At 36.8% G+C, this 18,317-nt stretch overlaps 2 protein-coding genes across 2 annotated transcripts; one reads left to right on the forward strand and one right to left on the reverse strand.

Moving 5' to 3' along the window:
- The first annotated feature begins 153 nt into the window (after positions 1–153).
- LOC115971511 (probable LRR receptor-like serine/threonine-protein kinase At1g12460) lies at positions 154–3,987 on the forward strand. Its single transcript, XM_031091476.1, has 2 exons — positions 154–2,145; positions 2,234–3,987. The coding sequence occupies exons 1-2, from the start codon at positions 980–982 to the stop codon at positions 3,711–3,713; spliced, it is 2,646 nt and encodes an 881-aa protein (XP_030947336.1). The 5' UTR covers positions 154–979; the 3' UTR covers positions 3,714–3,987.
- A 1,197-nt stretch (positions 3,988–5,184) lies between these two features.
- Positions 5,185–8,956, reverse strand: LOC115971768 (probable aminotransferase ACS10). Its single transcript, XM_031091798.1, has 4 exons — positions 8,237–8,956; positions 7,995–8,111; positions 6,156–6,316; positions 5,185–6,069 (listed from the first exon to the last, which is right to left on the reverse strand). The coding sequence occupies exons 1-4, from the start codon at positions 8,729–8,731 to the stop codon at positions 5,214–5,216; spliced, it is 1,629 nt and encodes a 542-aa protein (XP_030947658.1). The 5' UTR covers positions 8,732–8,956; the 3' UTR covers positions 5,185–5,213.
- Positions 8,957–18,317: the final 9,361 nt, after the last annotated feature.

An 18,317-nucleotide genomic window follows, 5' to 3' on the forward strand; every position in this document is an offset into this window, starting at 1 on the left:
AAGCAAACAAAGCAAAGCAAAAGCCCCCCTCTCTTGGTCAAACAGTACAGACAGACAAAGAAGGCAAAAGCTTCTCTTCCTCTTCTTTTTTTTTTTTTTTTTTAGTTTTCCTTTTACTACACTTTGTCTTTATGTGTCTTTATGTGTTCTGGGTGGTAGAGTAGTAAATAGTTGATAGTGATGGTGGTCTTGTGGGTGGTGGTTGATTATGGCAGTGGTGGCGAGGTTGGTGGGAGAGAGTAAATGCTGGGTTTGAGTAAACAAAAGGGCCTACACGGTGCTTATATGAGTTACTAGAAAGAGAAAGAGCAAGACAGGTTGGATTTCATATTTGATGCATATGAATCATTGTTAAAAAGAAAGTTTTTGAAACAAAAGAGAGAGAGAGAGAGAGAGATAGTGTATGTGTGTAAGAGATTCACATGCACGTGGTTCAGCTTCTGTTGATGGCAACTGCTAATACATGGTTTTTTTTTTTTGAAGCAGTTAAGTATTAAATTTGGCTCACTCACTCTCACCTGCTTTCTTTCCAGCCAAGACAGTCACTATTTCACCATTTTCATTGCAATCACTCCCATGCCTACCTGCCTGCCCTCCATTCATTCTCTCTCTTTCTCTTTGCAAGCCTAGATTTTTGGTACTTTTATTTGATTTGATGCAAACCCAGAACACAAAAAGTCCCAGATCTCTGTTGTTCAGGCTAGACTGAGAGAACCCCGAAGCAAAAGAAGAAGATATTTCAATAGGTACTTGCATTTCCATTTTCTGTTTGAATTAATGCGTTTAGATTGTCAGAGTACTTTCCTTTTCAATTCCAGTGAGAAAAAAAAATGTATTTTTTTGTTGTATTTTTTTCATTCTGGAAAAGAAGTGTTACATTCAAAGCACAGTAGCTAGAAAGCTCGGATCTTCTGTCAATTGGATCCAACTACCATAATGCCAAACGGATAGACACTCTGACCAGCACAGTGTTGCGAGCATGAGAAGACTTTATCAATTTCGTCTTTCTCATGCTCTTTTATGCTTTCTTTCCTGCTTTATTGGGATTGCTACAGTGTCACCAGCAACTGAGAAGGAGATTTTGCTTCAATTCAAGGGAAATATCACCAGTGATCCGAAGAGTAGCTTAAATTCATGGGTTTTGAGTGCTGACCCTTGCCAAGATTACAGTGGTGTGTTCTGTAACTCGGCTGGATTTGTAGAAAGGATTCTTTTGTGGAACACTAGTCTTGGTGGGGTGTTGTCACCGGCCTTGTCAGGTTTGAAATATTTGAGGATTTTGACATTGTTTGGGAATCGGTTTTCAGGCAATATCCCACAAGATTATGCTAACATTAAGACATTGTGGAAGATCAATGTGAGTTCTAATGCATTATCCGGGTCAATCCCAGAGTTTATTGGTGATTTACCGAGCATTCGGTTTCTAGATTTGTCAAAGAATGGTTTTTCCGGGGAGATACCATCAGCTTTATTCAAGTATTGTTATAAAACCAAGTATGTTTCTCTCTCTAGTAACAAGCTTTCGGGCTCGATTCCTGTCTCAATTTTGAATTGCAGGAACCTTGCAGGGTTTGATTTCTCTTTTAATAATCTTAGTGGTGGCATTCCTTCGGGGGTTTGTGGTATTCCTATGTTAGAGTATCTGATTTTAAGAAGCAATGTGCTATCAGGAAGTGTTCAAGAGGAGATTTCAGCATGCCAGAGCTTGATAGTTTTGGACCTTGCTAGCAATTTGTTTACAGGGCTGGCACCATTTGGGGTTCTTGGATCCAAAAATATTTCTTTGTTCAATGTATCCTATAATGGGTTTCATGGGGAGATTCCTGAGATAGCCTGTAGTGAGAGCATGGAGTTTTTTGATGCTTCAGGCAATAATTTGGATGGGGAAATTCCACTTAGCATTACAAATTGTAGAAGTCTCAAGGTTTTGGACTTGGGGTTTAACAAGCTGAATGGGAGTATCCCAGTAGGGATTGGAAATATGGAGAATCTAAATGTGGTTCGATTGGGTAATAATTCAATAGGTGGGACAATTCCAAAGGAGTTGGGAAGCATAGAGCTGCTTCTCATTCTGGATTTGCACAATCTCCACCTTGTTGGCCATATTCCTGATGATATAAGCAACTGCAGGTTTCTTCGTGAGCTGTGAGTTCAATCGCCTTTTTAAATTATTCTACACTCCAATCAAACTTCTTTAATTCAAAACTGAAGAAATTCTAATTTGTTTATGCAGGGATGTTTCTGGTAATGCTTTAGAGGGAGAAATTCCTGATACCCTTTACAACATAACTTCCTTAGAAGTTCTTGACTTGCATCAAAACCGCCTCAATGGCAGCATTCCTCCGAGCCTAGGGAACAATTTAAAAATCCAATTTCTGGATTTGTCAAATAATTCACTTTCTGGGTCCATCCCCCCTTCTCTTGGAAATCTGACGAATTTAACACATTTAAACGTCTCCTACAACAAGCTCTCTGGCACCATTCCTCCATCCATACAGCATTTTGGTCCATATGCATTTTTTAACAATCCCCTACTCTGTGGCGCCCCTTTGGACACACCTTGCTCAGCAAAGGGCAACGGTACAAGTTCTACACGAAGGAAAACCAAGGAGCTGAGTAATTCTGTCATTGTCGCAATTGTTGCTGCTGCAGTGATCTTTGCTGGTGTTTGTGTGGTATACATCATGAACATCAGGGCTAGCAGAAGGAAAAAAGTTGATGAAGCAATGGTTGTTGAGAGCACACCACTAGGTTCCACGGAATCAAATGTTATAATTGGGAAGCTGGTTCTCTTCAGCAAAAGTTTGCCATCCAAGTATGAAGATTGGGAAGCTGGCACCAAAGCTTTGCTTGACAAGGAGTGTCTGATTGGTGGTGGGTCCATTGGTTCAGTCTACAGGACTAACTTTGAAGGTGGGATCTCAATTGCAGTGAAGAAGCTTGAGACTCTGGGAAGGATCAGAAGCCAAGATGAATTTGAGCAAGAAATTGGACGCCTAGGCAACCTTCAACACCCGAATCTGGTTGCTTTTCAGGGTTACTACTGGTCCTCAACAATGCAGTTGGTTCTATCTGAATTTGTCACAAATGGGAATCTGTATGAAAATCTACATGGACTTAATTATGAAGGCACCAGCTCTGGTGGCAGCAATAATGCGTTGTTTTGGTCTAGGAGGTTTTACATTGCTCTTGGAACAGCGAGGGCCCTAGCTTACCTTCATCATGACTGTCGGCCTCCAATTCTTCATCTCAACATCAAATCAACAAACATACTCTTAGATGAGAAGTATGAGGCTAAGCTGTCAGATTATGGGTTGGGGAAACTGCTTCCCATTTTGGATAATTATGGTTTAACTAAATTCCACACTGCAGTTGGGTATGTTGCGCCAGAGTTAGCTCAAAGTTTGAGACTGAGTGAGAAATGTGATGTTTATAGCTTTGGAGTTATCCTTTTAGAGTTGGTTACAGGGAGGAAACCAGTAGAGAGTCCAAGAGCAAATGAGGTGGTTGTCTTGTGTGAATATGTTCGGGAGTTGTTGGAAAGTGGCTCTGCTTCAGATTGCTTTGATAGAAGTTTGCGAGGTTTTGCAGAGAATGAGCTTATTCAGGTTATGAAGTTGGGGCTCATTTGTACATCTGAGGTTCCTTCAAGGAGGCCAAGCATGGCAGAGGTTGTTCAGGTTCTTGAGTCTATCAGAAATGGATTGGGGTAATATGATTATGTGTACATTACAGGATATATTGGACAGCCTCCAAGTTAGAGTAGCAGTATATTTTTGGAGCAGAGATCAAAGCAAGTAGTCTAGCTGCAAAGGGGACATTGTTTAGTTGTGCAGAGGGGACAAAAGAGTTGCTTATTTGACATATATAAGAAATAGAAATTGATTCTTTTGTATTTGTTCTCCAGTTACCATCATCAATTGTTCATGACTTACAATTTTTTGCAATAAAATCATTCGTTTATTGTATCTCATTTGCAGATCAATACTAAACATTTCTCTCAATTTTTAATCTTCTCTTTAGTGCATGTGCCCAGGAATCAGCCTCTCAAAAAAATATTTGGGGTAAGGTTACTTACCATAACCTCTCTCATACCCCCACAAAATCTTTGTACATTGGATATGACCTTTTTTTTTTTCCTTCAGCGCATGTGCACGCGCTCACACACTGATGGACACACCTGAGTGGAATGGTAGGTAGATTAGCTACTAAGATCAAGTAAGAAAAAAAGGAAATGTGAAGGAAAGAAATTTAGACAAGCTGAGACAAGCAGCAGCAGCTAGCAAGCTCCTTATATGCTGCAGCTCTTTTACTATTTTCTACTATAAATCTATTATGACTGTGGTTAGGAAACTGCATTATGTCAGGGTGTATCAATGGAGGGACTCATTTTAACACTACCACAAGAAACAGCCTGGGAGAGATTCTTGAGTGTACCACTTATTGTTTCTTTCAGCTCGGGTAATCTTGATGGAGTGGATTCCATAAGGACTTCAGAGGGGAAAGGGTGTTTCAATTATGTAAAGCTATAGTGGCCTGTGACTAGAAGGCCACTAAGAGTTGAATTCGTACAAACTAAAATAATTCAATCAGAAGAAGATTGCCATGGGGACCCTCTCCCTGGAAGTTTCTGTTTGAAGTATCTATAACTACATTTAAGGAATCAGTTTGTGATGTTTTAAAAGAAAAGCATGTAGCTTTCACGGATTGCCATTGATTAATTTTCTAAAAATGTACCCTTGTAGAATCATTTTTAGCCAAGTTTGTCTAATCACAAGTCACAACTACCGCTGCATCATTTCAAATAGGGCCGCTAAACCGCAAGAAGAATCAAAAATGTTTCTAGCTGTCTGCAAATCATTGATATTGAAGGCGTAAAAGTGCACTCTAGAATGCCAAGTGGCAGAAAATAGAAGGTGACCTTCTGCCTTTTCCTTTGGGCCATGCAAATATGGGCATAGAGGCCAGAATTTTTACAATGAACCTGGTTTGTTTATATCTACACAGTCCAGGTAACCAAGTTTCTTTTAATAACCTCCAGATCCATATTCCAAATCTTAAGCACAAGTCCCAGCACATTAAGTATAAGGCAACTTAATCCATTGCATTGCACTTGGTTGATTCAGAGTTGAGGTATGCTTCTGCCTTCTACAACTGTGACCCTAAAGCTACAGCAACAGCTTGTAAAATTAAATGTAACCCTGTTTGATATTTCAACTATGAGATTTACAGGTTTCGGTAATTTTCCGAATTCGATCCATAACAACAGGAATATCTTTTTCGGTCAATGTAGTAAAACAGAACCGAAACCATCCAGGTTCAATACAGTGACAACAAGATCCAGGAGTTACATTAACCTTAGCTATATTCAACAACTTATCCCAGAGCTCAAGCTCCCCTTTCTCACTGTAAGAGGGGATATACCCACGCATGTCAGCCCAACAGTAGAAACCCCCATGGCTCTTTATGCACTCTATTTCCAATTGCTTTAACCCTGCCACAAATTTTATGTACATTCTTCGGAGCCTCTCTCGATTGATCTCAATGAGTTGTTGAATAAAGTTTGAATCTGAAAGCATAAAGACAAGCAAACGCTGCGATAGTGCTGAGATAGAGGAGAACCTTGTCAATTTTTTAGCAGCAGCCAGTACATTATCATTGAAGGAGTAGATAATGCCCACCCTAAAACCTGGAAGAGAGAGGTCTTTTGATAGACCATATACAATATGAACCCTGTTCCTGTCTAAATCTTCCAAATCAATGATTTCAGCCATGCTCACGAACTCTTCATTTCCATGAGTGGATCCAGCAAATAATTCATTTGAGACAATATGTATGTTCTTCTCTCTAGCAAAGTCTAGAAGGCTGTACAGTGTTTCCCGATCAAGCAGACTGCCCACAGGATTTGAGGGGTTTGATATGATAATCCCACGAACTTTTGTACCACGTTTCTTTGCCTGGTTGAATGCTCGATCAAGAGCTGTAATACTTAAGCTGAAATTGTCAGCACTGCGGCAGGGAACAGGTATTATTTCCACCCCAGTTCGCCATTTTACATCCCTGTCAAAACTGCATAGCATGTTCAAATTCTCAGTATTCTCACCGGATAGCTGGCAGCCTAAAGATAACTTTTGAAACACTGAATAAGTAATTACCAAGGGTAATATGGGGTGGGAACAAGAAATGCATTTCCAGTGTCAGCTAGGCAGAAGCTAAGCATCTCAATTGCAGGGGTTGCACCAGCAGTTAATATTATTTGCGAGGGGTTGAAGAAAACTGACTTTTTCATGACTTGAGACATGAACCCTGCCACTGCCTGCAGAACAAGAGAATGTTGATAAGATAACAAGAGTAATTGTAGTCTATACTACACATACAAGAAAGCTACATACATAGTCCACGGGAGTAAAAGCACTATATGTTTGAATTATTAAGTGCCACATAAATGAAAGGTCATAACTCTGCCAAAATATGATGTTGGCATCCATGAAGGGATTAATGTCCATCCAGAGAACCAGGCTTTTATCAAAGAGAGGAGAGAAAGGTTGCCCCAAACTAATAATCATTACTTACATAACTCTTCTAATCAAATGGAATCATGTGTCTTTTCTATAGGTAAATTAAGTACACAGAGTTATAAACATCACCCTAATTATTCAAATTTCCAATTATCTATAGGAAATAATGTGAACAATAAACTATGACATAAAACAAAAACGAAGTTCTAAAGTGGCAGTACTAAAATCCCAGAGTACTGTATGGCCAACTAGTCATGCCAGAGAATGTCAGCTCTTAGTCTTGAATAACTTAAAATGGGCACTTTTACAAAAAGTTGGGAATATACAAAACATTGAACAATTTATATCTATACTTGAACATAATTGTGTATTGCCAAACATGGTAGCAACTGTCCATCCATTCTGTGTTAAATCCAAATCAGATATAGTTAAGACAGAAGCCACCAGATCAAGAAGGTATCAATAATTAGCTCAAAAATATTGTATATTCCACTCTACCATCTATAATCTAGTCTAAGAGCATGCTTGAAAGGTCAACTGCTGCAATGGCAACAAATAATAGCTAATCATACTGAAATTTAATTGGGCTCAGCATCTGTTATGTAATACCTAAAGAGAGTGCTATCATTCTTTAAGTTTTATCTTGACAGAACAAGCACACAAAATGATCTCTGCCAGGGCTGTTTAAGATCAACAGCTAGAAGAACATCCATTTGCTTTAAACTGCAAAGGATTAGTAGATTCCTTTGGCTGGAAACAAGTCATTCTCAAGATGCCAGGAATCTATAGATGAGGAACCCACAGCTGAAATGTTAGATTAATAGGAGAATATTTATCAGCCACAGAAAGTTGAGCCTGCCGAGGCCCTAGACAGAGTTAAGACTAATAAACCTGCTATACATCCTAGTCCAGTGAAGTAGGACTTGTTTCTGGACATATCCAACAATTACAAGAAGAAAATTACATGTACTTCATTTAGTGCAATTCTTTTAGTGCTTACAGACACATTGAATTAGTTAAGATTTTTTTTTTTTTTTTTTTTTTTTAAGTAGTGGATATGGAACTCTCTCATGAATTGCCTTCAGCAAGGTATGGAATTCAGGATCTGAACTCAGCTTCAGAAATCATAAAAACATTACCAATTATAAATCAGAAAAATCACTATAATACACAACTTCTATGTCAGCAGCCTAGAACAGTCCACGACATTGTCACTGCCAATCAATCACATTTACCAAGAAATACAATTTTGTAAAAATTCCAATCAAAACCAATTCATACAAATAAAAACTTGGATTCCACCACACTATCTAAGCAATACAGAACTGGAATAAAAAAAAACATCACCAGCCAAATAAAACACAGCCGCAGTTCTACTCCTTGCATGCAACAACCCAAAAACATTCAAACCAATTACAATTTACACAGAGACAAAAAGCTCATATCACAAAGATAGATTTATAGGTATCAAATTACCACTTTGAGCTCCATCAACCCATCAAATGGCTGGTAACTAGCAATCCCACCAATACTCAGCTCTTCACCAAATATAGCATTCTTCGCAAGCCATTCTCCAACCAAGTCCAATGATAGCTATAACCCACCAAAACATTAAGAAAAAAAAAAAAAAAAACCCCAATAATCAAAACTAGTTTACAAAAAACAATATTGAATTTTCCAAGCAATCATTGAAATGAACAAAAAAGGGCAAAACCCACTTTGTTTTCAGCCAAGCCAAGCTGGATAACCCCATCCGGGTTACCCGACTGGTGATACGGATCCTCCAAGGCCTTCCTCAAACCGATGTCGTGTGGCGAGTCACCACCCTTAACAATTGAATTAGCACGACCCGACACGTAAGCGGGTCCACCGGGGCTCCTCGGTGGGAGGTGGACCCGAGAGAGCGAGCGTGGCAGCACGGACACAGACACCTCAGCCAATTGTCCCCCCGAATTCTCCGGCGGTGGCTGCGGAGGCGGAGGGTTCGGCTGAGAACGGTGGCGTTTGAGGTAGAGCTGAAAAAAGTAAAAGAGAGCGCAAGGAATTACAGAGCCTAAGAAAAGGCCACCTCGTCCTTGAACCACGCCTTGTAGAGGCACTATAACTCTCATGCCTGTGCTTGTTGTGATATTGTGCTTGCTGTAATGTTGTTGTTGTTGTTCTTCTTCTTTTTCTTCGGAGCTCCGAGAACGGAACAAACGGGTCCGGGTCATTATTACAGTATAGACATGTGGGAGCTCGATGAAAAACGCTGCGGTTTTTTGTGTGTGGTAGTGGTGGTCGGAGAGTTCGAAGAAGAAGGAAAGTGGATTGTGTGTTTGTGTTTGTGTTTGTGTTTGTGTTTGTTTGCGTTTGCGTTTGCGTTTGCGTGTGTGGGAGAGGGAAGTGTGAGACAGTGAGAGTGCCGATTTTTTTTTTTTTTGGACTTTTGTTTAAATTTTGATTTTGGATTTTTGAAATTTTATAATGTTGTTGTGCGGCGTTCTTTGTTTGAGGCCCAGGATAGATGATGGATCTAGGATCTAGTTGGTGGGATTTGTTTTTTCTCTCTACTTGGGTTTTTACTTTCTTAGCCTAAAATGAAACAAATTGTGACTTATTAACAAACTTTGTCATCATCTATTTTTTTTTTTTTTTAAGAAAATTTCAACATTTAAGAGTTTTAAACGGTTTTCAGTTTTTTTGAAAATATGTGTGGGTAAAAAAGTGTAATGTTATTTAAAAACTGAAAACATATATTTGAACATGTGTACCAAACAGGTTCTAAACTTTTGTATCATTTACTTAGTAGGGTTTTTTAACTCAACTGATTGGTTGTCACCTTCTCAAAAAAAAAAAAAAAAATTATTGTCACCTAATAAATATTATGTCTCAACCAAATTAGCCAACAAAAATAAATAAATCAGCCAATAAATTTGTAATTTTCCATTTGATTTTAGAAGCTAAGGTTTAATTTATTTATTTATTTATAAACCCCTCAAAGGAAAAAGTATAAAATAAAATGGAGGATTAGTCTTGATTAAGATTTACAATAGCTTATTGTCTAATTTTGGGGCATTTTTCTTTGTATTGTCAAGTGTTGTGTTTGGATTGACTCTACTTTTAGACGAGGGTTGAATTTGTTACTCTCATCAACACATATTGTGATGAAGGCTAGTAGTATTATCCTAGGAGATGCACACAAAAACGTTAATTTACAAATAAAATGGGGTTAGACAATGAATACAATAAGCAAAGGCATCGAGCCTTAAAATATGACCGAAGGAGAAAATTTTAGAGTGATGTGACAGTGAAGATGAAGAGGATTAGGAAGAGGATTCTCCACATGTGATCATGAACCTAAGAAACTTGTTTCAACTTCTATTATTTTTGGCACAAAAATGTTGTATTTTGTGAGACAATAGTAAATAAAAATATTTAAGGTTAGTGAAGCTTAGGAATGGCAACAAGGCGGGTTTCCTATTCCCCAGCACCCCCCCCCCCCGGCCGCTTCCACTTCAGTGTAGACTTTATTTCTTCGCCCTGTTATAGCGGATACCTGCGGGTGCCCGTTGGTACCCATCTAGCCACATTACCATCCCTAGTGAAGTTTAAATAAGCTTCACTAGGGATGGTAATTTAAACTCGCACCTGTGGATACCCGCCTCACCCGCCCTTGATGTACGAGTTTTATCCAACCAACATAACAAATAAGGCTGAGATGAGGGTCCCTAAACCCCCCCCCCCCCCCCTTTGTTTTCAACTACTTCACTTTTATAGAGATTTTTAGGATGTCTAAAATTCCTAAGGGGCTACTCTTAACTGATAAAACTTTTGAGTTTTTGTAGTCTTAAGCTATGAGTCTCGTAAGGAGGTGAAATTGGTTTGGTTCAAAGTCGATTCTGGTTAATCTATTCTATGGAGGTTAATTGTTTTGCTTCCCTTATAGATTTGTAGGTTGCTGGGAGTTATGGATTTGGAGGATTATGTCGATGAGCATTTAATGGTGATGAATAAACATTCATGCAAAATTAAGAGTGCGTTTGGGAAGCGCGTTTTGCGCTTCCCAGACGCATTTGCGTTTCTGCCTTCTTCTTCTTTCTTTTTTCTTTTTTTTGCCGAAAAGTTTGACTTTTCAACAGATTTTCAGCCACATGTGGGTCCGTGTACTGTTCACGGACCCACAAATTTCACTTTTTAACAACTTTTTCATTAAAAATGGGTCTCATAATACTATTTACACATTTAAAAATTATTTTGCTATAGTGTTTTTTAGTTTTCAGTTTTCAGTTTTCAGCTGTATCCAAACGAACCCTAAATATGTTCATGCAATAGATCTTGGATATTGGGGTAATTTCCCCCTAAAGAGATCCCTTTAAGTGTGCTTGGATCACATGGGATAGGATAAAATAAAAATGATCATGAGCTTGATCTTGATTTGCATGTTGGGTTGTTTTATTAATTGGGTTTACAGTGAATTAAACATTAAGTGACATTACAAAGATTTTTTTTTCTTAGATAAATAGAAGGAAGTGAGGATGGATCTGTTCTATGAGACTTGTTTTTTACCATTAAGCCAAAATATCAATTGGTTTTATGATGTAAGAGAGTTTGAACCTCAAATTTTTTAATTGACAACAAGAACCTTTATTAATTGAATTAACAAGATACACAATAATTATAATTAGTTATTAAAGAAGTTTGTAATGAAAAAAAACAAATATATATATATATATATATTGTAGTACTATTCTATGCAGAAACTTGTGCAATAAATAATCGATAACAAATAATAAAATTGAGTATTTGAAGGTGGATCCCAACTCTCTAACTTAATGCTCAATCTATATATTAAAAGAACGTGGTGATCACCATAAATAAATATTCATCAAATAGATCTTTGGGTATTTGGGTAATTTCAAGGATACTGGTAATAGTTTAGCATATAAAGCAAACATTGTTTATATCTCAACGGTTGTACAATTCTCTCGACATTATAAATCCGAAGAGGAATCTTAAAGACAGGCATGGCCCAGAATCAGCCCAAAATTGGTCCACAACTACAAAGTCATTGGCTCCTTGCTAGATGACAAAATTGCCGGTTTTGTCCCCTCTCATGGTTTGCCACTACAAGCCACGCAACCAAAGACTTCCTTCCAGCTAGGCAAGCCCACCATACCATACATCCCCAAAGCCATTATACAACACATAATAAACTATGCCCTCATCTTGTTAATCATTCATAGAATCATAGTATACCTACATATGTGTCCAATAAATATAATGCCATATGCAATAATGCCTTGTCACTTTCCTTAACCTTTTAGATTGCACCATAGTACAATCTCCTTACTGAGGAGTAAGGACCATGCATATGGAGTTCTTCCGCAATATGTGACCATTTGACATTGTCTTAGGAAGTATAGCTTTAACAGTAGAGTTTTAGAAATAAAGCCATTGTAATCTATTCGTTTGACATCGTTGTTGGAAGTCAACCTTTAACTGTAGATATTTAGGATTTGTTTGGATACAATTTATTTTTGTTGAAAACTGAAAACACTGTAGCAAAATAATTTTTAAATGGATGAATAGTACCGTAAAACCCATTTTTAATTAAAAAATGGTTGAAAAGTGAGATTTGTGGATCCGTGAACAGTGCACGGGTTGATGAAAAGTGAACAATAAACGGGTTGAAAAGTCAAAAACTAAAAACACTGTAGCAAAATAATTTTTAAATGGGTGAATAGTACCGTGGGACCATTTTTAATGAAAAAATGATTGAAAAGTTAGATTTGTGGGTTCGTGAACAGTGCACGGACCCACTAGTGTGCACTCCACCGCTTATTTTGCTGTGAATAGTGCACGGGTTGATGAAAAGTGAACAATAATCGGGTTGAAAAGTCAAAAATAATGGCAAGCAAAAAATAAAAATAAAAAGAAACGCAAAAACACAAATGCAAATGCAGGAATTATAAGTTGTATCCAAACACTTACTTAGTAGCTGTGCTTTTGCAATAATATAGAGCTTTAATTGAAAAGTTTTCCAAGTGTTTCGAGTATCTCAGTATTTTGACAAATTACAGTGAGTCGTTATGATCTTATAAAATATGAACAGTAAATTGTAGATTTTTCATCTTTTATTAGAAGCTCAACACTTCAGTTTTTGTAAGTTGCCAAACGCCCCTATTTTTTTGTCCCAGAATTTTTCCTAAAAATTTTAAATTTTAACTTTAAGAACCATTAAAGAGCTCTTTAATGAAATTGCCAAGCAATTTCAGTTAAAAAAGTTTTAACGCCCTTTAAGACACTTTCTGTCCTCTCCAAAAGCAAAACCAGACAACCCTATGTTAATAAAATTTGCATTTGGATCAATGGAAACTTTTTTAACCAAGGACAGCACATAATTACTATACAAGGACAATATTTTTTTTTCTGAGGGAAAAGACATAGCGTCATATTATTAAGGGAGGCTGTCTAAATCAGCCTGAAGTACAGATGCAACGTCTGGTTGAACATCTTCCATCCAGACTACTAATTGAGAAGACTTAATTGAGAAGACTTATTAGCTCTACGTGCTAATGAATGTGCAACTTTGTTACCAAGCCTACAGACATGAGAGAAATTAAAGTCCTTGAAGAAATGAGCGGCCATGTTCTGCACGTCCTTGACTATATGACCAAACTGAGCTAGAGACAGACGTTCACTTCTGAGGGTGTTAATGAGCACCTTCGAGTCACCTTCCATTATCACTTGATCCAACCCGATTTCTGCAGCAAATTCGATGGCTCTGCGCGCTGCAAGTGCTTCAGCTTCAATGACTGTGAATGGTAGTGGTATCCGTTGGGAAAGGGATGCCATTACAAGTCCTTGATCGTTCCGTATCACCACACCTATTCCAGCACACTGGTCTTTTTCAAAGAGGGCGCAATCAAAATTTACTTTGTACCACGATCTGGCTGGGGGATGCCAAGATACAACTACATTGTTCCTGGTGGGGAGTGTTGATGGTTGCTGCACTGAAAATTCTTGGAGCCGCTCCTGTGCTTGTTGAAGTAGTTGTCCTATTGCAATTGCTTCTTTGGCCAACCGAATGTTATTTCTTCTATTCCAAAGTGCCCAAACCACCATAGAGAAGAGCCTGGGGTCCCGGTTATCTGCAAATATACATTCAAGCAAATCTAAAAAATTAGCACATTGTTTTAGTTTGCTATGATTCTAGAGAGGAACTGACTGCCATAGTTCTGTAAGCTTTGGGCAGAGATAAAGAGCATGCTGTACATCCTCCTGCAAGGTTTGACACAGGTCACATGTACCATCTGTGATGATTTTGCGCCTAACCAGGTTCATCTTTGTGGGCAGGGAGTTGCGGCATGCCCTCCATACCAGATTTTTGACTTTGCTGGGAACCTGCAAATGCCAAACAGCATGCCAAAGTTCTTTTGCTGCTACTGTACTCGAGGGACCCGAATCTGCCTTGTGAAGCTCATTCATGAGAAATTGGTAGCCTGACTTCACTGTATATTCCCCATCTGCAGTAAAGGGCCATGTGATGATGTCTTGTTGTTGAGTATGACAAAGGGGGATTTTTTTAACTACATCTGCTTCAAATTCAAGTAAACATGAGTCCAACTTCTCTCCAGGTCTGAGTTTCTTGACAGATAAACTCACCCACCTTAGTGGATGTGTTTTGATTCTGCACTGGGGAAATTAGCTTTGGTTTGTACTTCAGTGGTACCCAGTTATCAGTCCAGAAGTTTATTGACCTCCCATCCCCAATTCTCCAAAGTCCACCCTTTCGAATGACCTCTCTCCCTTTAATTATGCTTTTCCAAGCATGAGAAGCAGAGTTTGGGACCTTAGCTTCCATTATAGAGCAATCCGGGAAAAATTTAGGCTTGAACACCCGATAGAGCAGTGAGTTTGTATCATGGAGTAGCCGCCATGCCTGTTTATCCAACATAGCATCATTGTACATTGAGAGATCTTTAAATCTCATGCCCCCTTGAGATTTTGACTTGCACAAATCCCTCCACTTCACCCAATGGATTTTTCTGTTCTCCCCTCTCTGTCCCCAAAAGAAACGTCGAATAAGAGCTTCAATATCTTGGCATAACCCTGCTGGTAGTTTGAAACAAGACATTGTGTAGGTTGGCAAAGCTTGTGCCACGGCTTTGATAAGTACTTCCCTTCCGGCCTGTGAAAGTAGTTAACCCTCCCACCCTTGTAATTTTTTCTAGACCTTTTGCTTAATACTGTCAAAGCTCTCTTTTTTGTTTCTGCCCACCAAGGCAGGGAGGCCTAAGTACTTTTCATACTGGTGGACAACTTGAACCCCAATGCTATCTTTGATTGCTTCTTGAACATGTTGTGGTGTGGATTTGCTAAAAAATAGAGAGGTTTTTTCCGGATTAACTTGCTGACCTGTTGCTCTCTCATAAGCTAATAAAATGGCCAATAAGTGATGACAATCATGCTGATCAGCCCTGCAAAAAATAAAACTATCATCGGCAAATAAAAGATGGGTTAGTTTAGGTCCATTTCGGCATAATGAAACCCCTCTGAGATCACCCATAGCTGCTGCCTTTTTCATAAGAATATAAGTAGGAAAATAAAAGTAGGAAAATAAAAAAAAATTTATTTGTGCATGCTTGACTTCACACACACTTAAGCATATGTTTTTTCAGGAAAATACTTTTTTTTTTTTAACTTTTTTTTTTTTTTTTTTTTTTTTTTTTCTGTTAAATAACATTCTTTTCAAGTTATTTAGGATTTTTATGTGTGCGTAAAGTCATCTTTTGAAAATGCGATTTCAAGGGAGAAAGTCGTCACATTCTTGTTGTGCTTATTAGGTAATGTTGAGTTGGCATTATTTCACGTGTAATTAATTATTTTTTGAATAAATTATAAAGTTGATTCCTATTTTTTACACCATATTTCAATTTAGTCCATAACCTTTCAATTGTGTCAATTTGATCCTTACCCTTTTTAGTGTCATGTCAATTTAGTTTCTACAATTATCTATTAGATGGAAAAAACTGACGTGTCAAATGGAACAATAAAAATTTATTTTTAATGTCATCTTAACTGCTAACTGTGCCACCACATCAATTAAAAAAAAAAATTAAAATCTGCCCACGTAAGATAAGTTTGGGAAAACTAAATAGATTCTAAAATCACTACTCCATCTCTGATGAGGTAAAATTTCTCTATTTATAAGCAAAGTACCAGAAATAAAGGGGAGACCAGATCATTCATTCTCAAAACTACGCAACCTCCCCATGTACAAAGTGCTTGGGGGTTTAGGGGGGGGGAAAGGGTTCGAGCTACGGGGTTAGCAGCATGTTGTAATTATTTCTCAAAAAAAAAAAAAAAAAAAAACTACGCAACCTCTAGGCTTTGCTTACAAAAGGGTTGCTATGTCAATTGTCAAGTGCCTTCCTTCTAATCCGATATGCCATATGCCATTGCAGATAACCAAACTTATGAAAAGAATTGACACTACATCCATCAAACATTTATCTAATTCTAACTGCACCAAAGGTAATGAGAAAAAGACATAGGACAACATTTTTCACAGGTAACATCTTTTATTTATACTATCTTTAAACTTCTTAACAGATAATTGGGACCAATTCTGATATCAATTTCTTTCCTTTGAATTTGGTCTTTGTAAAAACTTCAGGTCTCTTTTACTGGCTACACGGCAGCTCTGATATTAGCCCTTATTTTAATTATTCGTGCACAACTGCACAATTATTCGTGCACAACTGCACAAGACCTTTCCAAAATCTCTAGAGAGAGAGAAATAATGATATAGAGAGAGAAATCACAAAATAGAGAGAAGCAAACCTCTCACGTGTCTCAATTTAATTTGAGTTTTTTCTAACGTAACGGCACAATTAGCAGTTGACGTAGCTTGAAAAATGATTTTTTATTATTTCATTTTACACATCAGTTTTTTCCATCCAAAAGATAACAGTAAAGACAAAATTGACACAATACTAAAAAGATTAATGACCATATTAACACAATTGAAAAATTAGAGACCAAATTAAAATATGGTGTAAAGTAGAAAGACTGATTTTGTAAGTTAGTCTTTTTTTTTTTTTTTTTCAAGAAACCATTCCACCATTTTGGCTGGATCATTTCCCAAAATGGCTATTGACATACTAATTTTTATTTTCCAGTAATGACAGAGTATTATAGAGAGATAAATGTTTAACTCCCCTTGTACAAGCAAAGATTACCTTCTCCTCGCATTGTGAAGTAGCTCTAGCTTTAAGAAGTTAATTAAAAACTACTTCTCTTGTGTAGGGGTTGTATGATAAGAACAAACTATCACATTGCTTTGTGAACTAATTACAAATTAGCGGAGAAAACTACATTTTTTTTCTTCTATAATCTATATAAAGAGAAAGACTACCCATAAAGAAGGATTTTCCACTGCAAATCAACAAATTATCTTCTTTTTTCTTAAGAGTAGGTCTAACTTAGTCCTTTGCAAATAGTGTAACTTATAAAAGGACAAATTGCTTTGTGAACTAATTACAAATTAGCGGAGAAAACTACATTTTTTTTTTCTATAATCTATATAAAGAGAAAGACTACCCATAAAGAAGGATTTTCCACTGCAAATCAACAAATTATCTTCTTTTTTCTTAAGAGTAGGTCTAACTTAGTCCTTTGCAAATAGTGTAACTTATAAAAGGACAAAGTTTAGCTACAAAATTGGTTGTAGACCAAGGTTACAAATTCACTCAATAAAATAAATATTATTACATATTTTGAAAATCTAACTGTTGAATTGCATATTCTTTACACTCTTAATACACATGTCAAATTTTGTGTCAATTAGATATTATTTACTATATGATCCATAAAATTATATTTTATGCATAATTTTAAATTACAAAAATTTGCAATTTAAACAATTTATTGATGACATATCTATTGATCTTTAATTTTCTAGAAATTTTATAAGTATGAAGGATATAAGAAGGAAATGTAATCCAATAGTGGATTTGTCAAAATTCGCATTCAATAAAAAGATATGAAGTAAGGTTATAACCAATTTTGTAGCTAAACTTTGTCCTTTATAAAATTCACTAACTTGTTCTATAATTTAATTGAGACTAATTTTAAGGTCTTTTACATTGAATATAATGAATTTTGATTGAGATTACCCTTGAAATTTTTAGTATAATCTTCTTTGACTAATGTAAGTACTTAGACATTTAGGAATACTTTGATCATATAGTATTGAGGAATGGCCCTGTAGGTAAATAACATTAGACTTGCATGAAACGATGGATGCTTAAGTTTGATGCTTGAATGCTTGAGGGCAATATCGGTGTGAGTTTATGGTCTGAATCTTTGACAACTTAACGGATAATGTTTTTGGAGATTGATAGTTATAGGATTGGCTCAATGTTAAACCAAGTCCAAAGGTGATTTGTCTTAAATGTCTACTTTACTTTGGCATTATATAGCTTGCAAATGATGGCTAAGTAAATAACATTGTATTTGGACGGAAATGTATGTGTGTGTATATATATATATATATATTTTCGATAAGGATGGAATCATGGAAATATAGATACTTAATTCAACCTCTTTCAGTCACATTTAATGTCCATTTGTTTTTTATGATTTTATTTATAAAAAAAAAAATGTTTTTCATAATTTTTTATTTTATTTTTTATTTTATGTTTGCTACCACAAAAAATAAAAAATCAATACAATATAGCATTTTATTAATTTAAAATGCATTAAAAATTATTCAAGATATTCTCATTCCTTAACAGCATATATGGATGTTGA

Source organism: Quercus lobata, chromosome 12 (genome assembly GCF_001633185.2).
Source record: "Quercus lobata isolate SW786 chromosome 12, ValleyOak3.0 Primary Assembly, whole genome shotgun sequence".
NCBI lineage: Eukaryota > Viridiplantae > Streptophyta > Magnoliopsida > Fagales > Fagaceae > Quercus > Quercus lobata.